Source organism: Mustela lutreola, chromosome 9 (assembly GCF_030435805.1).
Source record: "Mustela lutreola isolate mMusLut2 chromosome 9, mMusLut2.pri, whole genome shotgun sequence".
NCBI lineage: Eukaryota > Metazoa > Chordata > Mammalia > Carnivora > Mustelidae > Mustela > Mustela lutreola.
Window position 1 is genome coordinate 138,157,486 of NC_081298.1, and position 24,802 is coordinate 138,182,287.

Consider the following 24,802-nt stretch of genomic DNA (forward strand, 5'->3'; position numbering starts at 1 on the left):
TAACATGACAGCAGGAAGAAACCAGGATCCCCTTTTTTCAAATTTACAGAAAGTTCATATATGCTCACCCATTAAAAAATTCAAGAAATACAGAGTGACGATGAAGAAGAAAGTTTACAAATTCCACTCCCTCCTCAGTGGCAATTCTGCCGGAGGTTTTTGGTATTTTCACACACAGAGATGTATACATACACACCGATGCTTACTTTCCTAATTGATATTACACCGTGTATGTATTACCCTGTAACTTGATTTTTTTCAATTTTGATTTCAACTTTTTAGTTTAAATCTTAGAGAAATTTTCATGTCAGCATCAAGAGATCGATCTCCAACTTTCAATGGCCGAACTTCAAGATACCAACCTTGACCAACGGAACTTTGGCTGTTCCCAGTTTGTTTTACTATTGTAAATAATTTTAAAATGAGCAATCTTTTTTCCTTTTTTTTTTTTTAAGATTTTATTTATCTATTTGACAGGCAGAGATCACAAGCAGGCAGAGAGGCAGGCAGAGAGAGAGGGGGGAAGCAGGCTCCCCGCTGAGCAGAGAGCCCGATGCGGGGCTCGATCCCAGAACCCTGAGATCATGACCTAAGCTGAAGGCAGAGGCTTAATTGAGCCACCCAGGTGCCCCTAAAATGAGCATTCTTATACACATTTTTGCGGGTTTGTATTTCTTGGACCAGACTATAAAGAACAGGCTGAGTCTGGAGGCACCACATCCCGGCGCGGGACAGGACGGTGCCGACAGGGGTGAAGAGAGCAGTAACTGACCCCATGTGCCCCCCACAGTCAGGCGGTCCTCCAGATGCCTTGGGGTTACTCTCTCGTTCAATGCTCCCGTCTCCGACTCAGGTGCCGCGCTTATCCTCATTCTCAGAGAGGACACTGGGGCACGAAGAAGGCTGGCTCCTGCCCAGGGTGCCAGTTATTGTCTGAGCCAGAATCCGAGCCCACTCCGGAGCCCAGCTCCCACCTCTGCACTGTCCTGACAAAGCACCTTCCAGGACCGGACACGGTCATCTTCACACACTCCCAGCACGTGGCAGAGGCTGCCATTCTGACAACGGCGACAGTCTTTCGTTGTTAGGAAAACACAGTGAGGTGAGAGGCTGGGACCGGGACGGGCCTCCTGCCTCCCAGTAACGTACCAAAACCTTCCAGTGCAGAACCCTGGGCAGGGGTGCGGGCGGGGTGGGGGGTTTCTAACTGGCACAGACTGGCCGTGGGAAGGAGAAGCACCCCCCGAGAAGCTCTCCGCCCCCACATCATGCAGGCAGGAACATGAGGCCCGAGCCTGGACGTCAGCCAGCCGTGGGCGGCAGCAGGTCCCGACCTCCGACCCCCCCCCCCCCCCGCCCACTGCAGGGTCTGCCATGGGAACGGCAGGATGTGACCAAGGGGATGTTGTCAGCCCCAAACCTGCCCCGCAGGCATGAACACGAGGACCCCCACGCAGCCCAGGGCCCCGCGGGGCAGCACCCACCTGAGGGGGCCCGCTGAGCAGCAGCCTGCGCGGGTGGAAGCCGTCCACGCGGCCCTCGGCGCGGTTGCCGTAGTCCATGTGGCTGGGCCGTGGCACCGTCCACTGCCGGTAGTAGAGGGACTGCTCCGTGGACGTCATCGTCTTGCTGAGCAGGGGGCGGAAGGAGCTGGCCCACATGACCGAGTGGGAGGGCAGGAGCGAGGCAGCCTTGGGCAGGCCGCTGCTGTCGGTGGCTGTGACCATGTCGTACACCAGCTTGGGCAGGAAGACGACGGGGGGCTGCCGGCAGGCCTTGGTCATGGAGCACTGGGAGGCCTGCGGGAGGAGCGTGCCGGCTGCGGGGGCCACAGACGAGGGCGAGGAGCCCGAGGAGGACAGCTGGGAGGACGACGGGGTGACCGACACCTGGACGCTCTTCTGGCCGGCTCTCGGGCCAGGGTCCGGCTGGGAGGCCAGCCCAGGGCTGTGCCTGCTGATGACCGACGGCGGCCCCCGACTCGCTTGGGGCCTCTGTCTCTCCCCAGGGGCCCTGGCCTCCTCCGAGGGGCCGCAGGGCTGTGGCGATCTGGCCCGCTCCCCCTGCGAGGGTGCCCCGGGCGGAGCCGAGGACTCGCCACACAGCGCCGAGCCTGGGGAGGGACGCGCCTGTCAGTCACGCCCCAGGAAGGACCCTCGCCGAAGCACCCACCACTCCTGTTCCTGCGACACAAACTACCCGTTCCTCACAACCACCGGGAACTTTCACGAACAAAATCCCCCTCTGGGTCAACAGAAACTCTCTTGTCTTCTGACAGAGCCATGGCTCGCCGAAGAGAGAGCCAGTGTCACCCCACACCCACCCCAGCACCCGGCGCACGGCCTCAAAAGCCGCCCCGTTGCAACCCCTGACCCAATCTGCTCCACAAGCCCCTGCCTCGCGGGCTCGAGCCCCCCCCACACCCTGTGCAGTGCTCCCGGGAGCACCCCTCCCTGCTGTCCCTCCTGCGGCTCGTCTTGCCTCCGCACCAGCACAGCCACAGCTTCGAGCTCAAACTGCCGGTGAGACTCGCAGGACTCAGCAGCTTCAACCAAACGCTAGAATTCCCCAACTTTCCGAAGGATCGGGAGAGGAGGGGCAGCAGGCACAGCAGCCCCCCACAAAGGGCCCTCCTGCTGCCCCTCCCCCAGTGCACCCCGCTGAGACCTGGCTGAGCGGGGGCCCCCACCGGGCAGCACCCGGCTGTCTTCATGCCACCCCAGCCTCACACCCCAGGCCTCGCGTACCGGCTCGCGCCAGCCCTGCAGACCGCAGGCCCCGCAGAAAGCAGGGCAGAGAGGATGCTGCACCGCAGCCTTCACTTTGTCCTTCCCCGGGAGACAGACCCAGGGAGGCCGACAGCCCCACACCACCCTCCGCAGAAAGGCCTTCCCGCCCCCCTGCCCCTGGCTCAGCCCGTACCCCACACACCACGCTGCTCAGGCAACCTCCCCTGTGTATCCGAGCTCCCCAGCAGGGGTCCCGCCACTCCCCAAAGGCCTGCGCGGCCAGCCTGCCCTTCTAGATGCTTCCAGAACCACGGGAGGAGGAAATACGGCACTGGCCGGCTCCCTCCGCTGAAGGCTCCAGCTGACACCTCGCCCTCGGGCAAGGCACCTGAAACAGTGACAGCAGAAGAGCAGATATGGGGAGGCTGTGAGGGACCCGGACCTGTGTCCTGGCCCAGGGCAAGGGGACAGATGGGCCTGAAGGACATCAAAGAGGCACAAGATCCCAAAAGCAGACCAAGGGAACCCCGGTGCCTTCATCCGCTTCTCTAGGTCGTGAGCGCCGGCCTGGCGAGACCCTGAGGACCGATGCCCACACAGATGTTTCTTTCTGTCAACCCCAGACCTCCACTGGTCTGTCCCCAGTTGAATTCAGGGGAACTGCCAGTCTATAAAGATGAGACCCAGGGACACCCAGGTCCCCACCCCAACTCATGTGGCTCTGGCCAAATCTCAATTCCCTGGGCCTCCGTCCCCTCATCTCTGAAATCTACAGTAGCCAACGCCATGAGAAATACCTCGTCAGAGACCCCTAAGGATCTCAGGCCCTTCTGAAGAGTCCCGGCTAAGAAAGTCACCTCAATGACCAGGGTACCTCCCCTGCCAGGTAAGTATGAAAGTCACCTCACTAACAGAAGAACTCCAGATGGAGAGAGCCTGGCTCGTAGCCTGGGCATTCTACTCCTGGAGACACTGCACAGAGCAGTGTGTCCCCACAACCTTCTAAAAAGCAATCCCATCAGGACTGGGGAAGAACAAAGCCCCATTCCCGGCTATCGGAATAGCAGAGTCACCCACCCAGCCATTCGCCAGCTCCACCCGGGGCCCTGGGTGCCCTACACTGTTTGGGGCAGAGGACACCAGAGGCTACAGCACTTGGCTTTCTGACTGACCCGAAACCCCCTGGTGCGCTCTGACCCCACAGCTGCGCCCTGACCCCAGCCAGGCGCCCGTCCGCCCGTCAGCACAGAGCTGCAGCCCACGTGACCGCGTCCTGGGCCCCAACCCCACACGCGCCTCCACCGCCGAAGCCCCCTCCCTCCTGACTATCTTCTCCTCCGAGACACACAGGCCAGCTGCTCCTGAAACCTGCAGGGGCCAAACCCGACCCCTAAATCTGCCCCCAACTGAGGCAAAACTACCTCTTCACCCACACGCCTGTCCCACTTCACGCGCGTGAGTGTGCGCATAGACCACAAGGAGGCCTCTGCGGCACATCACACACTGGCGAGGGACCATGGGCTCCCCGAAAGCGGGCTGTACCTCACCCGTCTTTCCACCCGGACTCAGATACAGAGTGGGTTCTCGGTAACAGTCACAACAGGAAGACAGGCGATACCGTCTCATGTGGCCAGTCCTGACTGCTCCCGGACGCCGAGCCTCCCTTAGGCAGAGACTGGGCATTTTCCCCACAGTTCCCTGCAGTCTGGGTCCAGGGCTCAGGGTACACCTGCTGCCTTCTGTTGCTTTTCCCCCAGGGAAATCTGGGTGCACTTCTCTCTGCCTTCAGACTCGACAAGAACACCTCACCCCAGCCCCCCTCCTCCCTCGGGGCAACTCATTCCCTAAACCAACAACTGCCTGGGAAGCAGCAAGGGGACACCGCCCAGCACAGGCCACTGAGGGGGACAGAGTCCACGATCTTCTCCCAGGAACTCGGAGTTCCTGCCCAAACTCCTTACGTCCCAGACCCGAATCCAGAAACACAATCACTCCCGAAGAAACTTTGGTTTTCAAAGATCCCCTTCTCTTCCCAGTTCTAGGGGAAAATAAAGATCTCTTCTCATTCTCTAATGTCCAAAAGAAACATGCAGAAGTGCACTGTGTCCCACCTGGAGACTTACTGGACGCTTTAGAGGACAGAGACGAAGACGCGGAATCGTGGGAGCGGGACCTCTCCCTCTTCACGGGGCTCCTCTTCTCCGAGGTGGAGCCTGTTTCAAGACACACGTGCTGAACATGACTCGTGATCATCATCTCATGTGTTCGCCCAGCACTTGAGTTTGCAGAGTGTGTTCACACCTAGCATCCACCCGTGCATCCAACCATCCATTCATGAATCCATCCATCCATCCATGGGTCCAACCATCCATTCATGAATCCATCCATCCATCCATGGGTCCAACCATCTGTTCATGCATCCGTCCATCCATCTGCCGACCCAGCTACCATCTTGCAGGCACCCGCCTCTGACAGAGCCCCGAGGAGACAGAAGTGGGGAACGTAGGCCACTCAGGCGCTCCCGGCTGACGCAGACTCCTTCTCAGGACCCACAGGTACAGATGTAAGGAGCACAGAGACACCCCGGAGCCAGGCTCCCGCCCGGAACGGGAAAACAGGAGCAGGTGACTTCTTGGAAGGAGTGACCCGACCTGAGCCCTGAAGGGCTGGCAGGGGTTTCCAGGTAAAGCACAGAGGAGAGGGAGCTCAAAGTCACAGGAGAGCCTCTGTGTGGCCCAGAGTAACAACAGCAGGGAACAGCCAGGGAACCCCGATGAGCTGAGTGAGACCCACAGCACAGGGGACAGTGTGAGAAGCATGAACAGAGAGACTAGAGAGGCAGGCTGTAAAATGCCAGGAATGCGCATTCATCCCATGGACAACAGGGAGACTGAGGCATCTTAATGTCAGGGTCAAAATCATGTTTGTGCAAGGTCCTTACAGCCCCAGCAGAGTCTGTCCAGGGGGTCTTCTAGCCTGTCTTACAGATGAGCAATCTGAAGCCAGTAAAGGAAGCAGGAGGTGTTCCAAGTCACACAGTTAGCGGGAAGACCCCGCATCACACCCCACAAATGCTTCCCATGTTTGTATGAACAGCTGTGTCTTTTCTCTTGCTGTGCTATTGACAAGTCTGAATCCAAGCCCTGCTCCGATGCATGGGCCCTATTAAAATAGAGTGTTGGATTTTCATGTCTTTGAATGAAACCGGCCTTTTATCATCAATCCCCATAATTGACCCATCCCGCTGACTCACACAGAGGAAAGCTCATCTGGGGCAGGAATGCCACCGCCAAGTCACACAGAGCAGGAAACAGAGTCCTGAGAAATCGTGATTTCCCTTCCTAGTCTCTAAGAATTCTGGAGCTCGGGAGAACACAGTTGGGATTTCCATTTTCTTGTACCTCCAGAAAGAGGGGCAGGAAGCAAAATCTGAATGCAACAAGGGACCTGCCATCTCCTGCAAAGACCTCTCCAGACCGCGCTCATCAGAGCTGCTGCCCACGAGACGAGCCCAGGGCCGCACAAGGGCAGGCTCCCCCCAAGATGTGAAGGCGAGGCAGACCCACCACCCCTCACCCTCCGTCACGGGCTCCTCATCCTCGTTGTCTGTGCTGCTCAGCTTTTCTGCGTCGCTCTCTAAGGGCTCGTGCCGGGCCCCCTTCTCCAAGGGAAGCTCGTTGTTCACAAAGTACGCAGCCAGGCCCAGCTCCTGCTCTAGCGCCGTCCTCACTAGGCACGAGGAGTTGATCAGACGCAGGTCGCAGTACCTCAGAGACCTGGAGGAAACAGAGAGTATCTTTTGAGTGTCTTGTACAGTGAGGCCCCTCTCCCAGTGCTGGAGGGAACGGGGATCAGGACCAGCCCCTGCCACTCATTAGGGCCTCGGACTTGTGCAAACGGAAACACAGATCACCAGATGGTGAGCCTTTGGCAACCAGGTCAGTTGAAAAGTAACTGTCTTGGGGGCACCTGCCATGGATTCAGCCCCGTCCTGTCATCGAAAGGGCATCTGCAGGCCAGAAGAAAAGCAGGACTGAACCCCAGCTCTGCTACTTTCTAGGGCCAGAATGTTTCTCAAGCAGGGGAACTTCCTACAGGCTCAGATTCTCATCTCAAAGATGAGAATTAATTAACAGCCATCTAAGTGCACTGTTTGAGGACTGTATGCAGTCGGTGGACATTTAATGAGTCAATCAGCATTTAAAATGTGCCAGGACAGTGCTAGATGCTAGGGAGGGATTGACAATCAAGTCACTGCCATATGAGAAAGGAGTCTGTCTGGGAAGACCCCAACAAGCAATGAGAGAGGCAGAGGAGTGGGCACGGAGGTCAGGCCAACGCGGGCTCGGGCTGTGGGGTGGAAACCCCAACACACCTGGAGAGAGGAAATGCGGTTCCAGTCACGCTCTACAACCTCAGGCAAATGGCCTTTCATTTGTTCATCTACAAAACGGGACAGTTTTGTATCCTTGCAAAGACTAAATTCTCTATGGAAAGTCGACACTGGGCCTGATACAGAGAAGGTGCTCAGTAAGTGCTTGCTCAAATTTAAGATGGCTTAAGGCATTGTCTTAGTTCTTAGGGAGTTGAGGGATGGAAGAAATAATCCGTGTGAAATGCAACAACCAAGGTTAAATGTTTTAGAGCCCCCTTTACCTGGCCTGCGAGGACGCGGTGTGCAGTAGCCCTCATGTATGTGCGGGGTGGCCCAGGGGAAGGAACCCCAGCTTTGGAGGTGGGCAGCCTGGAGTCCGTGGTTTTCCACCCACACTTAATCTCTAAGTCCCATTCCCTCACTGCTCAAAGGGGACAGTGAAATATGACCTCCCCCCAGGGCTAGAGTAGTGAGGGTAAAATGAACTACAGCACAATGAGAAGAATCTGGTACAGTGCCGGCACGAGACAGGAGCTCAGGAAGCGTCCCCTCGTACTGTTTTGTTCTACAGGGAAGAATGTGTGGCTGCCTCCCCTCGCCACGGTATTAAGTAAACCTTTAGGAGCCAAACTGTTGCCACTCATTCAAGCAACTGCCTTACTGGAGACTCAGTGACCTTCTGTCCTGAGTGTCTACTTGTCCGTGTGATGGCCCAGAGACCCCGGGAGACACTGAGTGGGTTCACAGCTGACCCGTGTGGCTGTGGTCTCCAACGGAAGACAGCCTTTGAGACAGTCAGCTCTGTGTGTGGAAACCAGCCCCTCCTGAGGGGCATCCGCCACCTCCCCTTTTCCCAGAACGCCTCTTCCACCGGGAGGGCCCCACTATCCCAGCAGCGACACCCTGGGAGAAATGAAGCTTTGACCCCCAAGATGATCAGATTCTTTCCTAAACAGAAGAGCCTTCCCCAATGCACACGGTGATCCTCGGGGGGAGAAACCAAGAGAGGCATCGACCCTACCCCAGCTGGAAGGCCTTCACCCACGGGCCCAGCAACAGCCACCCTCCCGCCCAGGGAGCCCAAAAGGGGCCTGTCTGCGAATGAGGGAATGGTGCCCAGACCTCAGACACGTTCCACCGCCACAGGCAGAAAACTGTCAGATAAACACACAACTCCGTGGTGACCGTGAACGTGAAGACTCCACCTGCCGTCGGGCACCGGCAGGCCGGCCTGACGGCCCCCCAGAGCCGCAGGCACGGGCAGCCACAGCCCCTCGGCTCACCTCGGTAAGGACTCCCCGTGCGGGTCCGTCCCGCTGAAGATGAGGATGCACGGCAGGCCCTCCAGCTCCAGGTAAGTCTGAGGCCGCCACTCCGCGGCCTCGATCTTCTGCCACATCTGCGGGAAGGGAAAGCAGTGAGGCGGGCGAGCCTCCTCCCGGCCGGACTGGCCCAGCTCTGACCGCTCTACGGCGTCCTCCTGACCGGAAGCGTTTCGTGAAAAGGACGGTTCTTCGCAGGACAAGAAAGCGTGTCGTCGGCTTCCCGGCCGTACTCCCAGCCGCACGGGATGGCCCGTGTCGGCCGTGACGGGCCATCTGCGGCCGCGTCCCCGGGACCAAGTGTGCGTTCGCAGTTGTGTCTACCGCTCGCACGGAGCTTCCTTAACCGGGCCTCTCCCTCGCAGCTGCTGCTCGACTCTTCCCTCGGGAATCTGTGTGACTCTCCCGCATTTTCCCTCCCTCTCTGCGGGCTCAGTGAGGAGCTCGGGGCCGGGCACTGCGCTAGTCTGGGGGCGCTGAGCTGTGGGGGTGGTCCCTGCCCTCCACCGCCTGGGGAAAGAGCCAGAGGACAGGCAGCACCACGCCAGCCCCTGCCTCCATGCAGAGGAGAACCAACGGGCAGGGAGGGGCAGCTTCCCGAGAGAGGAAAAGGCAGCAGCTGAGTTTACAGGCTAAACCGTTCGCTAAACCAAGGAGGAGGAGAAAAGCACTCCCAGGAAGAAGGAAAGGCACACGGCAGCCCGGAAGTCTGAAAGGGCAAGACGGGGGCACCTGGGTGGTTCAGTCGGTTAAGCCTCTGCCTTCGGCTCAGGTCATGATCTCAGGGTCCTGGGATCAAGTCCTGTGTCAGGTTCCCCACTCAGCGGGGGGTCTGCTTCTCCCTCTGTCCCTCCCCCAACTCTGGCTCACTGACTCTTTCTCCCCCTTTTTCTCAAATAAGTAAAATCTTAAAAAAAAAAAAAAAAAGAGCAAGACAAAGCATTGGGGGGTAACATTTATAAGTAATTCGGTCCAGTAGGCAGGGACAGGACAAGACAGGCAGCCAGAGGGGTGGCCCGCCATGGAGGGGGCATGACAGACAGGCTCACTGAGGTGTCTGCTGCCATTCTGTCACCCCTCCCGCCCCTCCCCGCAGCGCCCACCTTGAGCTGCTTCACGAAGTGCTTCCCGACGGTGATGCCAGAGCTGGGGCTGCCCAGGATGATCTCGAAGTGCTCCTCTAGGGCCAGGCGCGCCCGCACATGGGCCAGTCGCTCGTAGGCCACGGCCGCCAGCGGCAAGCAGGGCACCCGCAGCAGGACCATGAGCCCGTGGCCGCAGGGGCACTGTTTGGGGGCGTTGATGAGGTTCTGGGTGATCTCCAGTGTCTCCACTGACGTGTAGTCCTTCATCTGCGAGAGGCCGCTCACGGCCATCATCGCGGCCGCGTAGTGCTGCACGAGAACAAAGGTCCTGATCACCGCGCTGTGCAGGCGGGGGAACCTGCAACAAACGGAGAGACGGGGCCGTGACCGGGCTGCCGGCCACCTTGGGGACGCCCGGAGCGCTCCGGGAGGAGTAGCGGGGCCGGTGCCCAGCCAGCAGGGAACCCAGCACAGCCACCAATGCAGGCATGGCGGCTCCCAGGTTGCACGCAGCTTGTGTTTCCTTCCAAAGCTGGTCGATTCCAACCTGAAAGGGAAGGCTTCCTTAGAGGTCGAATCGAAAATTGCTCGGGCACTTCCAGCTAGGAAACAAGGGCACGGGTCCGCTATTTCTCTGCACTTTCCAGCCCTGGTGCACAGGAGCGGCTCAATAAATACTGTGCAATGAGCAAAGAGGCATGAAGGAAACAAATGATTGTTCCGTCTCTCATCAGCTTAATTTGCAATCTGCCCCCATTCCCACTGAAAATAGAACCACCAGGCTCAGCACGTAAGCGCGGCTGTCACCTTCCCCAGATTGAGGGCGGCCATCCTGAAGGCACACCTCGGCCTTCATTTCAAGGCCAATGAGTAACCAAAACGGTACCTAAATGTGATTTGACATGAATTACAAATCAGGACACATTCAGTCAAACCGATCCCAGTTTGGGCTTCAGAAACTGTTACCATCTGTGTTTACACACAAAAGTGGCAACCCCACCATGACCACATGCCCTGTTAACGGTCTCGTGACCCGCACATCAGAAACAGACCCAGAGCCCCAGCAGAAAACCCCACCCCTGTAGGCCACCGTGTTTCTCAGTAGGAACAAGTCGACATCTGCTTTACCAATCAATGATGTTCTTGTGGGTTTATTTCACTGGAAAGCATCTCCTGACACAGTGGCTTTTTGGAGCAAAGATAGAGAAGTTTCTGGATCTACAAAGATCGGACCCTTAGCATGGCCATGCCACCCTGAGAGCTCTACCAGGGCAATCAGTCACCTTCCGCAGAGTTTCGGCGGTCTTCCCTCATCTACTACTCTCCTTGTCTTCATTCTTTGTCCTTAGCATTTCAACTATGCCGGGAGTTCTATACATTGGAGAGCTGGCTTGGCAAACTGAACACTACCACGTGCCTGCTCTCTCAGGAAGGCACGACTGATCTGCAGACTCTGGAACAGAGCGGAGTCAGCCCTCCAAGGACTGCCTTGCCCTACCCCTGGTACACTGGCCAAACAGTGCTTAAGAAGCAAAGCAGAGAGCACGGTGGAAAACGCATGGTCTCCCCTGTCCTACAGCACTGTCCCAGCTGTGGTGGCCCCACGTCACCCTGAGCAAGGTGGGATGAAGGGGGATGAAGAAGGGCAGGAGGCATTTGGGAGGAAGCATTCTTCTTCCCCAACTCTGATGTGGTGGGAAGCACCTGCATTCAACTCTGTTCAAAGGACAAGCAGAGTCAGAACAGGAACCATATTTATTCATCTGAAATGACCAAAAAACTGGACAAATATATGAAACAAGAGTGTTTCAAGACATTGGGCACCAGGAAGTGAAAGACAGTGATCCTCAGAAATGGGAACCAAATTGGGTGAGCTCCCAGCTTCTTCCTGGAAGAAGTTTCTGGAATGGCAAAGCATCATTGTTCTCCCTGACTTGAAGAACAGCATTGGAGTCCAGGGAAATCAAGGTATCAAGAGTTCACAGGGGAAGAACCAGAAAGGAGTAAGCCGCACAAATAGAGAACTCAGGAGAACTACAGAGGGTCCCCCAAGTCATCAGCTGAGGAGTGATCAGTGTATTAGATGAGGAAACTACTCAAGGCCAAGAAAGAAACCATCCAAGAGAATTAAAGGGAACAATGCCTCAAGTTCACACAGGTTTTAGAATAGTTCCTGTTCCCACTAACAGCATGGAAGACCTCAGAATTCATGGAGCATTATAGACTACTTAGAGGGTTTTGCCTTAGTAGGGACAGCCCTGGACTAAACTGGTCCTATCTAACAAAGCTCAAAGCTTAAAGTCAGACCTAAAAGGATTAAACCATCTCCAAGTAACTTAACTACATCCCTGAACATAGCTGAAGAACATTTATAGGAATACAAATATATCCAGCCCCAACAAGGTGAGATTTACAATGTCTGGAATCTTCTCAAAAATTACCAGATATTTAAAGATGATAATTACAACCCACAATAAGGAGGCAGAAAAATCAATCAATAGAAACTGACTCAGAAATGACACACATGATAGAATTAGTAGATAAGAACATTAAATCAATTATTGTAATTAAATTCTATCCATTTAAAAAACAAAAGATTGAGATTGTTAGAGATTAAAAGAAAAAAAAAAAGACTCCAATTTGAGAGATCAAAACTAAAAACCCTCATAAAAAAGATGAAGCTGGGGGCGCCTGGGTGGCTCAGTGGGTTAAGCCGCTGCCTTCGGCTCAGGTCATGATCTCAGGGTCCTGGGATCGAGCCCCGCATCGGGGGGTCTCTGCTCAGCAGGGAGCCTGCGTCCTCCTCTCTCTCTCTGCCTGCCTCTCTGCCTACTTGTGATCTCTCTCTGTCAAATAAATAAATAAAATCTTTAAAAAAAAAAAAAAAAAAAGAAGATGAAGCTGGACCCTGAATTCTCATGGGAGCTGCCATCTTGGTATTTGGACTTGCCCTGCCCAGCCAGTGATAATGCATTCAGGGATGGGTACCTGACCCAGGATAGGTCATCAGTCTTTTCTCGGAATTTTTCAAACTGTTTAAAAAAATCAGCCACCCTCTAGAAGCTGAAGACTGTGTAATTCAGCAGCAATGAGAGGTGATGTTTTCATGGAAGAAGCCACTGTGCACTGAGATACAATACAGACAACACAAAGAGAGATACCAAAAACAAGACAACACAGTCTCTACAGTGTTTAATACCTAATGTAAGTTCCTTCTGAAACCAGCTGCATCTCTGACATTCAGTGGTTCATTTATTCAACCTCTCCTTTTATTTCATGACTCAATACATGGCTCTCCTTTTCTTAAGGTAGTTCAAGTTGAGTTTCTGTCACTTGCAAAGAAGAGTTCTGATTAATAAACAAACACAAGTAACTGTTTAACATCCATCCATCAACGTGTATGTACATTCATGCATGTGCTACCTAAAATTCTTTTCTTCTTTTCTTAGAGGACACCTTCTCTCTTAGGAGAAAAGTTCCTTCTTGTTATACAAGACTCCTTTGCCTTTATTTAAAAAAAAAAAAATACACACACACACACACATATACATAAAGAAACAATCGAGATGTGACTGACAGCAGGAAAAAAGATTAACAAATGTAAAAACACAGTAATAGAAACTATCTAAGATGAAACAAGGGGAAACAATAAACAATGACTACAGCACCAGTTACGGAGCAAATTCAAGCAGCTTAATGTATGTTATTGGATTACTCTAAAAGACAGAAGGGGAATGTAGAAAAATATATTTGAAGAAATAATAACTGATTTTTTTCTCAAACCTAATAAAAATTCAATTAAGTACAAGAAACATGAAGAAAATTATTAACAAAGCATATCTTAAATTACTTAAAACCAGTAACAAATTTTTAAACATTTTAAAGTGGCTTGGTCACTGGATGGAAGGACCTGGGAGGGGAGGGCACATTATAGAGAGAAACAAAGGTGAAGGCAACAGATTTTGTTTGAAACAATGCAAGCTGGAAGATAGTAGGGCAACATCTTCAATGCACTGAAAAAGAAAACTACCTAAATTTTATACCTAGGGAAATATCTTCTAAAAATTAGTAAAAATAAAGACACACAAAAGCATAAAGACTGCATCACCAGCAGACCTTCCTTAGAAATGTTGATTAAAAAGTCCTTGAGGGCGCCTGGGTGGCTCAGTGGGTTAAGCCGCTGCCTTCGGCTCAGGTCATGATCTCAGGTCATGATCTCAGGGTCCTGGGATCGAGTCCCGCATCGGGCTCTCTGCTCAGCAGGGAGCCTGCTTCCTCCTCTCTCTCTCTGCCTGCCTCTCTGCCTACTTGTGATCTCTCTCTGTCAAATAAATAAATAAAATCTTAAAAAAAAAAATAAAAAAAAAAAGTCCTTGAGAAAGGATAACAGAACCAGATAAATCCACACAGAGAAATGAAAAGCACTGCAAATAGTAACTACGTGCATAAATACAAAAAATATTTTTAAAAAGTTATTATTTAAATATCTCTAAAAGATAATTGGCTATCTAAAGCAAAAGTAATCTATTGTGAAGTTTATAACATTTATTAGTAAAATGTCTGAACACAGATGTACAAAGCCTAGCAGGTGAGATATAGATACACTGCTGTAAGGTTCTTATTAATGAAGTGGTATAATATTACCTGAAAGGAGAAAGTAGCTTAAAAATATACACTGTAAAGTCTAATGCAACACCTAAAAGGACATAAGAATTACAGCTAATAAGCAAGTGGAGGAGGGAATGAAACCATAAATGCTCAGTTCATCCAAGAGACAGAATAAGGGAGTCCATACCACAGATAAAACAAAGAGCAAAGCGGTAAGATGGTAGATTTAAGTACAACCGCATCAATAATTAAATGTAAATGGCCTAAACAACTCAACTAAATGTAAATGGTCTAAACACCTCAACTAAAAGTCACAGACTGCCAGATGCAATAAACAAGTAAGACCCAACAATAAGCTATCTACATGAAAACCTTAAATATAAAGACACAAGTTGGTTAAAAGTGAAAACATGGAAAACTATAAACTATGCTGACATTAACCAAAGGAAAGCTGGAGCAGCTATATAATATCAGCAAAAGTAGATTTTGGAACAAAGAATTATATCCTTTGGGTCCTTTCATAATGATAAAAGAGTCAATTCATCAGGAGACACTTTACCAAAAATGACATACAAGTGACAAACACATGAAAAGATGTGCAACATTATCAGTAAACTGGAGAAACGAATGAAGTTTTGACAAATACTGTGTAATTTCATTCATATAAAACACTAGAAAATGCATAGTCTACAGTGAGAAAGGGAAAGGAAGAAATAATCAGCAATGGGGAGAAGGAATCTCTTGTGTGTTAGCTTAATTGTGGTGAAGGGTTTGCCAGGGTTTACATATGTCAAAACTCACCAAATCAAACATTTCAAATATCTGCAGTTTAATGTAGGCCAGTCAGTCCTCGGGAAAGCTATTGTTTAAAAAAAAAAAAAGAAAGAAAAGAAAAAAAGAACTACCATGTGGGAGGCAGGAACTAGCCCAGCTCCAAACAGTAGGTACGTGTAGGACATGCCTGCCCCTAAGCCTTTGTGGTTGGCCCCATAGGAAGGAAGCGCCACAGAAAACATACTGGAATGAAAACAGGAGTCGTTAAATGTCTAAATCTCTTAAGGACCAATGAGTCTGTGGTCTTGCAAGCGGACTTCCCAGCCACAGGCTGGGGTCTGTGTGCAGCACAGGGCATATCAACAGGCTGGCCGTGCACATGGTGGCAAGAGGCAGTAACCAATGTGTTCTTACCTTCAGTGCCTTCTGTCCAAGTTGCCTGTTTCAAAGAGATACCCAGACAGTGGATTCCTAGAAACGGCAGCAGGGCATGGTGGAAAGAACACCAAACCTGGCTATAATCCAGGGTGCCCCAAACAGGATGTGAGACCCTGAGAAAATCACTTCCCCTGTCTGGGTCTCAATTCCCACAATTATAAGATGGGGTGGGGTGGTTGGGTTAAATGATTCCTAGGCAGTCCTATGATTCTCCATAACTCAACATTCCAGAGTTTTCTATTCTCTTCTCATGTAGTGAAATTTAATCTCTGTGAAACACTTCCGGTTCAGCAGAGGGGGAGAGAAGAGAGAAAAGAAGAGGATGGTGGTGAGGATGACAGTGACGGTCGCGGTTACAGTAACGGTGCTGATGGTAATGGCAGCAATGACCACAGTGGTGAGGTGCATCATGATGGTGATGATGGTCCAGTGATGGTGACACTGGTGCTGACGGTGGGGACAGTGATGGTGATGTTCTCAGTAATAATGGTGGTGACAGCAGTGACAGTGATGATGGAACAGTGATGGTGATAGCGGTGCGGATGATGGTGACAATGATGGTGATGATGTCATTAATAATGGTGGTGACAGCAGTGACGGTGATGATGGGACAGTGACGGTGACACTGGTGCTGATGGTGGTGGCAGTGATGCTGATGATCTTGGAAATGGTGGTAACAGCAGTGACATGATGATGGGATGGTGACAGTGGTGATGGTGGTGACAGTGCTGGTGATGTTCTTGGTAATAATGGTGGTGACAGCAGTGACAGTGATGATGGGACAGTGACAGTGACACTAGTACTGATGGTGGTGACAGTGAGGATGATGTTCTCAGTAATAACAATGGTGACAGCAGTGATGGTGATGATGATGACAGTGGTTGTCACAGTGGTAGTGATCGTGATCATGGGATGTGACAGTAACAGCAGTGTTGATGGTGGTGTTGACAATGGTGGTGATGGTGGTGACCATGATGGTAACAGTGGTGACGGTGGGGACAAAGCCATGACAGTGTTGGCTGCAGCTACCAAGAGCATGTAATGTGCCCCAGTCATGCTCTAATGCTCTGTATGTATTAATTCATTTAGTTCTCAGAACATCCCCATCTGGTAGGCATTCTTCTCCCCACAGAGGACGGAGAGGCATCCCTAAAGTCTCAGGGCTAGTAAGTGGCAGACCCAGGCCTCGAACCCTGGAAGTGTGACTCTGGAGCTGAAGCTCTCAGCACACAGCTGTTCCTGAGTCGGCCCATGTTCCTGCTTCATCCAACTCTCATAAGAAGCCACTAGAAAAGTAGAGTTGTTCACAGATGACGTTATGGAAGTTCAGAGAGGTTCTGTGATTTGCCAACGGTTAAAACTCATGTTTAAGCTAGAACATATGGTCCGCAGTCAGTCTGGCCTTCTAGCCATGAGCCCTCGCCCCATATGGCTTAGGTTCTACTATTTTGGAGTCAAGTGACAAGGATCAGGTCTAGCCTCACTACAAACCCATGTGATCTAGGGCATGTGACCCAACTTAAGTCCGTTCCCTCCTCTGCCACACAGGGATAACAGGACCTATTCCACTGTGAGGATATTTTCGGCAATAAACACAGAGCACTGGACCCGAAGTGACAGTTCACTGAGTACCCGACGGAAGGAGCCGTGTGAGGAGAGAGAGGCAGGACTCCTTCCTTCAACAGGTGTTCGAGCCCTCAGCTGCCCACGTGTTGGGGGGGAGAGCAGATGACATCCCTCAGCATCCCACACCCAAAGGGACTTAGCTTCTCCAAGGACATTCTGGGGAACACGGATTCCATGACACACACCGGAGATGCCGCACATTCTAGCCTCCACGGGACTGAGAGCACGTGTGGCAAGGGAAGGCTCGGAGAACTCTTGTGGAAAGGAAAACCTTGAATGTCAGGTTTCTTGACCAAGGCACCCCTTGAGGCCTAAGAGCTATTTGCATCCTGCCCAAGCAGTACAGCTTGGAGCACAGCGTGAGGAGCCCACGTGTAACGCAATCCCTTTGTTGGCACAAGAGTGGGGCTCCACGAGGGAAGGTGGCAGACCCGGCGCGACACGGACAGTCCGGGGCAGAGCCGCTCATTCTGCTTTGCAGTAGCCAGTCTGTAAACCTTGGCCTGGCTTTATGGCCATCGCTTAACCTCCCAGGCCTCGGTTTCCTCATCTGAGAAATGGCAGCATTGACATCTGCCTCCGCGGTCCGCCGCGGCCCGGGTCAGAACGCAAGCTGTAGAGTCGGGCTGACTGTGGCTTCACAGCCGGTTCTATCAGTGGCCAGATGTGCGGCCCAGGGAAGTCGCTGGGGTCTCTCAGAGCCTCAGTTTACTTGCAAAATGGAGATAATAGCAGCAACTGGCCAGGAGAGACGGTGAGGCCCTTAGAACAGCAAACAGCATAAAATACACTCTCGACAGGTGATACACGCGGGACACGAAACACGAAGCCAACTAGGACTGTCACTCTCATGGCCTTCAAATCCTTCGTGTCTTACCTCCTCCCACTTTCTCTACTTGCCTGCATCGCAAACACAGCCCTCCACATTCCAACATGCTGCTGCCCATTCTCATCTCTAAAATATTCTAGAACAACAGCACGACAGGTATCAGTAGCCCCACAGGCAGGGCAAGAAATAAACCAGGTCCCTTTAGCAGAGGGACGACGTCACCCAGGAAAGGAGGGCGGTGGCCCCTTCTGGAATTCTTGGGCTGCATACTCTTCAGCACACGCGCGACTCCTGAGTGTTTTTGGAAACTCCCAGCTGAGCCGTGTACCTTTTTCCTAATGCCGTGACCATGGCCTCGAAGGAGCTGTCATATCTGAGCAAAGGGAGGCTGTGTCCCGAGAGCGTGGACTCAATGAACTCTGACAGCCCGAAGTACTTCTTATTCTCAGGGTATAAGTCGACCCCCTGAAACAGAGAAGAGCATCAGTCACACAAACACGGCATTGGCGGGGACGGAGAGAGTCACACGCTGGCCACCCAGATGGCTGGCACAGGCATCTTGATCTACATTGTGCTGACAGGGGCTGCCTCGATGGTTCAGCCAGTGAAACGTCCGACTCTGGACCTTGGCTCAGTCATGGTCTCAGGGTTATGAGATCGAGTCCGCATCGGGCTCCACGGTCATCTTGGAGCCCTTAAGACTCTCTCTCCCTTTTCCTCGGCCCCTCCCCAGCTCGTGGCATGTACACGCACATGCATGCTCTCTCTAATAAATAAAAAATCTTTTTTAAAAAATAAAAATGAATTGCGCTGAGTCTGCAGTCCCGCAGACGACTTCCCTCTGCAGACTCAGAGCACAGAGCACTCTCTGATTAAAAGAGGCCGCATCCAGGGCGCCTGAGTGGCTCAGTGGGTTAAGCCGCTGCCTTCGGCTCAGGTCATGATCTCAGGGTCCTGGGATCGAGTCCCGCATCGGGCTCTCTGCTCAGCAGGGAGCCTGCTTCCTCCTCTCTCTCTCTGCCTGCCTCTCAGTGTACTTGTAATTTCTCTCTGTCAAATAAATAAATAAAATCTTAAAAAAAAAAAAAAAAAAGAGGCCGCATCCATGTCAGTCAAGACTTTTCCCTTCGTCTGACCTGGTGTCTTTGCCAGGAACAACATTGGCCTTGTTTTTTAAACTCACAACGTTCTTGGGTGAAATGGCTTCTTTCCGACAATCTTAAGCTAGTTCTAGGAACAGGCCAATCAGTTATCCTGTGTTTGGCCTGCTACTAAAACCTGCAGAAAGAAATGCATTTATCTAATCAATTTCACCCCATGGACATAACATTCCTCCCAGACTAACACCGGAGCTGCTCAAATGTCAGAGTTGGAGAGGTTAATAAAATTGCAAAGCCATGAACTTGCCCTCACGCACCAAGGTTCTGTGAGGGCCACAGCCAGCAGGACGGGGTCCCAGCCAGGCTCACTGCTCTCCGACTGCACGGCCCTTTAGGCAAGTAGCTCAAACCTCCTTTGCCTCATTTTCTCCTTCTATAAATGAGCAACCATCCTAGCCCCTGCATCTAATAGGAGGTCATACAATAAGCCGCGCAGGACAGTGCTTCCCTAGCTCACCAAAGTGCCACAGAAACACTCGGTATCCCTACCACTGACTCCAACGCTAACGGACTGACACCAAGCATCAGTATCTTTATAAGTTCCTCAGATGACTCTAGGATGCCCCAAAGAAGTCTAGAATTTGAGGTTTGCTTGTTACTTGAACCATTAACTAGAATCCAACCACCCAGAACTCTCCAATTATTCTCAGAATTCTCAGACGATCAGTTGGAGCATTCTGTTTTGGTGAGAAAAGGCAGGGAATAAAGCACAACCTCATCAGGTTTTACGGATGTGGGTTCCATTCGGAAGGAGATTTTAAGGCCTGCTGCTTAAGGATATGGGCATAGGAAAAGCAGGAACCTTTCCAAGGCTTCTAGACTAAACATTACATGTCCTCAGATGGGGAAGCCAACTAATGTCCTTTGGCAAGGAAGGGTTTAAATCTAATTCTGGGTCAAATCAAAGATCCAAGAAACTGGGGACCCATGTGACCCCCAACTACACCAGTTAATCAAGACTTTTACCGAGCAGAATTTCTCCCGACTCAAGGGCCATCGGGACACCAGGCAAGGGAGCCCAGAGGCACTCACGTTGCTATAGGAGGCAGGCCAGTGGATCTCGTTGTAAGGGCTGATGAGGGTATGTTGTGTCTGCAGCGCGTAGGGGAAGGACGTCACGTGGAGCGTCACGATGTTGGGAGCCTCCTTCACCTCCCTGCAATTGAGCAGTCTGTCCACCAATCCCACGGCCGGGTCACTTTGGGCATAGAGATTATGAACAGTGCCACTGGGGGAGGAAAGGGGGGAGAAGACGCAGTCAGTGGGAAGATGAATCCTGCTTGGTAATTTTACAAGGATCAAGCGGTTGAATACACTTCTAACTAGCCCCGCCCACATTACATTTCTCTAACTAGCCCCGCCCACATTATATTTCTAACAAGCCCTGCCCCAAAGTGTGCAAGTGATCAAAGCTTCTGGCTCTGCCCATGATGAGAAAAATTTAAGAAAAAAAAAAAAAAAAATGACCGCACTGCAAGCACCTGCCAGGGACTCCCCGGATACTCACTGCTTATTAAAAACTTAGCCGGGGGACCAGTATTTATGGAGGATTGCTTGGGGGACACACAATCCACCCAGTCCTCCAGAGCGGGAATTCTCACCCGCAAGTGCTCCTTCTGCCCCATCTGACTGTGTACTTGTCTCAAATTCTTTCCCCTAAATTCCTACCGGCCTGAAAGGATCCTCAGAGGATATAAAATGGTACATTCTATATTAAATTTAAAGGTTTGGGACCAGGAAGGGGAGGCATTTTGGGCAAGGGGCCCAGGAGAAAAGCGCAGCTCAGCTCTTCCCTGTGGGCCATGGCCTCAGCCTTCTCTCCTGGGAACCCAGCAGAACAGAAAACTCTCGGGCTTTTGGGTGGCAGGAGGCTACTCTGAGAACCCACCCCCTGCCCAGTGAATATGCACAAGCTAGCCTTTCTTAGAATTCAGGGCATTCAAATCCCTCCCAGCCTAAGCAGGGACCTTAAATCATATGCCCTGCCTACAGGTGATCTCTGAGTTCCTGCCCAGCCCTACACACCTGCATCCGTGCAAAATCAAAGCCTTTCTCGGCGATCTGACCTGGTATCTCCCTTCCCTCCTCACCCAGTCAGCGGCAGTGTCTAAATGCACAGTCCCCAGGCCAGTCTACGGAGGTGACGGCCCTGGTAAATCAGAAATCTTGCCAGACTCAGAGCCTGACAGCATCTAAAATGTATCTAGGGCATCTGGGTGGCTCAGTGGGTTAAAGCCTCTGCCTTCGGCTCAGGTCATGATCCCAGGGTCCTGGAATCAAGCCCCACATCGGGCTCTCTGCTCAGCAGGGAGCCTGCTTCCTCCTCTCTCTCTGCCTACCTCTCTGCCTACGTGTGATTTCTGTCAAATAAATAAATAAAATCTTTAAAAAATAATAAAATAAAATGCATCTGGATTTACATTCACTTGAACTGAGTCCATCAAATGGCTCCTACAGAAGGGTGGCACCAGCTATGGCCCTCAGTGCTGAAGCCAATGGGCCCGCCATTAGGAAAGGACCTATTCCGGTCAGGGTCCCCTCCCCACACCAGGGGGCATCTTCTCACTGAGTGGGGTACAGGAAAGGAGGCCCTAGGTCAAGGCCAGCTTGGCACTAATCCTCCCTGCCCCTACCCAACCCTGAGACCCTGAGCCTGTTTCCATGATGGTACCTGTCAGAGGCTCTACTGGATGTCTCCTGAGATAATCTCCCATTCTACGGTTCTGGAATACATCCATGACATCTGCTTACAGATGCCTAAACCCCAGCATCATTCATCTCGTCAAGGCTCATACCCAGAGTCCCGAGTATCACCCACGTAGTAATTCAAGGAAGGAACCCACCAAGCCTGGGTAGGCCAAACCCCCTCTCACCTCACGAGATCCCAGTGGGCATGGTCGTGGATGAGGACAAAGAGCGTATGTGGGTTCTGAAAGGAGTTTTGCAGAAAGGACTTAAATTTCGTCTGTGCTTCCGCATCAAGCTTCAAAACGTACTGTTCGACCCTCTGCTTGGTCATGTGCTCCTTTTCCAAGCCAAGCTCCAGCAAAACCCCTGTAATGTGTAAAAATACATCCCAAGTAATCCATGGCAAGGACAACCCTTGCCCCGAGTTTCTCACTCACTCAACAGACCCCTGGTGAGCGCCTGCTGTCTGGCCGGCGTTCTGGCCGGCCCCGAGCCTACGGGCATGTGTGAGATATGGGGGTCGGGGCAAAGAGATGGCCCATTTCCTAGCGAGGTGTGTGCACAGCGGCCAGCCAAGGAGGACAGCCAAGCTGGCTTCAGGAAGCTGGTGATCCCAGGCTCGGTGTGACGGAAGGGAAGCGTCAGGTCCCACCTCCCTGCCATCCCCCGCAAACCATCCCCCAACCTGAAGGCCGGGGAGCTGGAGGTTCCAGAACTCTAGAATAAATCCTCTGAGTTAAGACATTGACTCTTTGTGTATTTCATATCTCACCCCCTTGAAAGTACATGGAAAATACATGAAGTTGAAGCACGTTATAACACGCTGGTTGTGGACCTGAGTGGGACGGAGTGGGAACTCAAAGTCATGGTTCAAGCTTTAACAGATTATAAAATTTGGGGCAATTTGCTATCTCTGAGCATCTGTTTCATGATCTATAAAATGGGAGTATTACTCCTCGCCCCCCCCTACTTTAGAGGGAAAGACTGATGTTTAGATGCCAAATCTGAATTTAAGGGAACCAAAGCTTCTCCCATGCAGACGTCACAACTTGCCCCCGAGATGCCCCGTACCTGATTGCCAGACATGGAACAGGGTCTGCTGATAGGTGACTTCTGAAGGGGGAATACAAATCAGAAAGTCCACCTTCTCGAAGGATCCTAAGTCCAAATTTTGGGTGCTGGAATCCGCAATGGAACACACATGGGAGAGGAGCTTCTGGGCCACGGCCAGCTGGAAGGGCCGGATATGGTGGGGCTCCAAATTGTAACCTGGAACCAGAGCCCCCCAAAAGGTGAGATGCACCCAAGAGCAGAGAGCCCAAACCCTTGACATCTGTCAGGAAACTGTGCAGTAGGGCCCTGTCTAGTGTGCAGAGGGACCAAAGGGGAGTCACACCAACATTTATCGAGTACCTACTCTGAGCTGTGTACACTTCACGCTTTTTGGAATTTCATAATAAAAGGATGAACAGTGCTCAGGGAGCACAGAGGCAGTGACCTACTGTACCCGAAGAGGACAATGACAGCATCGCAGGGAAGCTGACCCTGAGACAGGACTTCGGAAGAGACTGTGAGTTGTCTGGAAGGGAGGGTGACCATCACAGCTCTCTGGGAACTCAGGATACATGAAATGTTACAGCGATGCACTGATAAGCTGGAAATTTACACCGAGAAATGTATCATCTCAGGAAAAGTATACAAGCACCCATTTCAGGCTTGGATGAGACTACTAGTATTTTCTTTTTGTTTTTTTTAAGATTTTATTTATTTATTTATTTGGCAGACAGAGATCACAAGTAGGCAGAGAGGCAGGCAGAGAGAGAGGAGGAAGCAGGATCCCTGCTGAGCAGAGAGCCCAATGTGGGGCTCCATCCCAGGACCCTGAGATCATGACCCAAGACGAAGGCAGAGGCTTTGACCCACTGAGCCACCCAGGCGCCCCAAGACTACTAGTGTTTTAAGGACTAAAATAAAAATTATATATTAGTAAACTTTGATGCTAAGAAGATGCCTCTTAGCCACCCCCCCACACCCCGGGGTGCTGTCTCACCAGCCCAGACCCTGGCTGCTAGCTCCCAGCATCACTCACTTGTGCACGCTGGAGCTCCGCCAACATCCGAGGATGCGGATTTGGGGACAGAGGACGCAGCGAGTGAGGACGGAATATGGCCTTGATTTTCCTGATGGAATTTGTCCAGCAGAGTGTCAATGTCACCCTCTGCCCAAAACAGAACAGAAAAATGGGTTTTCCATCCCAGTGAAGCCCAGCAAACCTCCATGCCTCACCTGCGTACAAGGCACTGTCCTGGACCTAGGGTAATGGAACTAGGGAAGACACAGCCCATTCAGTCGAGGAGCCCGCAGCCCAGTACGGAAGGCAAACACATCAGAGAGAACCACACTGTGAGGTGGCAGGTGACGGGACAGAAGGAAGAGCCAGACGCTAAAGGCCAAGAGAAAGGCCAGCAGGAGCTCCTGGGAGGACATGGGTTGAGGAAACAGGCAAAGAAGGGAGCCGGGCAGAGAACTCCCAGCCTAGAACACACGGACTCAAGTGATTCGGAGGCAGAGGCGGGGAGCCACCGGGCACAGGGGAAGAGGCACAGGACCTAGGAGAACCCACAGCCAGCGGGGGGAGACAGCCAACCAGAGACCCCCCAGGAAAGGGTTGTAAAGGCTAACACAGAGAACGAAGGGGTCCCCCTGCCCACCTGAACCCAGGCCGGCCTCAGCAGGCTCTGGGGAACGGGCTCCGAGAGGCCTGTCCCTCCCACTTGGGAATTCACAGCTGTCTCCCTACAGACCTACCTGGACAGAGGGTGCTGAAAAAGGCCCCCAAGGAGTCCACTTTCCCCGTCACCAGCTCATAACTGACTTCTTTCTGGTACTCCGCGGGGGTGAGAAGGCTCTCAGAAAGAATTCGGGCCTGGTATTTTCCTGGAGAAACAACACCACCTTTCACTGGGCTCCCCCACTTAGAATTTGCATGCGAGCCCCTCGGTGGCAGAGTCTGTGCTCATCACTCTGTCTCTCTCCCCTGCATGCGAGCCCCTCGGTGGCAGAGTCTGCGCTCATCACTCTGTCTCCCCCTAACCCCCGGCAATGGCCCTGTCCCATCCTCTGCCCCGGCCTCCTGCTTCCCTACAGCGTGCTGCCACGTGGTCTTGG

At 52.2% G+C, this 24,802-nt stretch overlaps 1 protein-coding gene across 4 annotated transcripts in view; it reads right to left on the reverse strand.

Annotated features, from left to right (window-relative positions):
- Window positions 1-24,802, reverse strand: part of GREB1 (growth regulating estrogen receptor binding 1) — a 140,809-nt gene that overhangs the window by 18,520 nt on the left and 97,487 nt on the right. For 2 of the 4 annotated variants that reach the window (XM_059132619.1, XM_059132618.1), the window contains exons 12-22: window positions 24,443-24,571; window positions 23,724-23,852; window positions 22,706-22,903; window positions 21,820-22,000; window positions 19,979-20,174; window positions 18,115-18,251; window positions 9,530-9,869; window positions 8,388-8,503; window positions 6,306-6,505; window positions 4,841-4,942; window positions 1,485-2,113 (exon numbers count right to left, since the gene is read on the reverse strand). In XM_059132619.1, coding sequence (XP_058988602.1) covers window positions 1,485-2,113; window positions 4,841-4,942; window positions 6,306-6,505; window positions 8,388-8,503; window positions 9,530-9,869; window positions 18,115-18,251; window positions 19,979-20,174; window positions 21,820-22,000; window positions 22,706-22,903; window positions 23,724-23,852; window positions 24,443-24,571 — 2,357 coding nt within the window. Of the gene's footprint in view, window positions 1-1,484; window positions 2,114-4,840; window positions 4,943-6,305; window positions 6,506-8,387; window positions 8,504-9,529; window positions 9,870-18,114; window positions 18,252-19,978; window positions 20,175-21,819; window positions 22,001-22,705; window positions 22,904-23,723; window positions 23,853-24,442; window positions 24,572-24,802 lie in introns of those variants that run through there. The other 2 variants (XM_059132621.1, XM_059132622.1) reach the window with 2 other exon arrangements.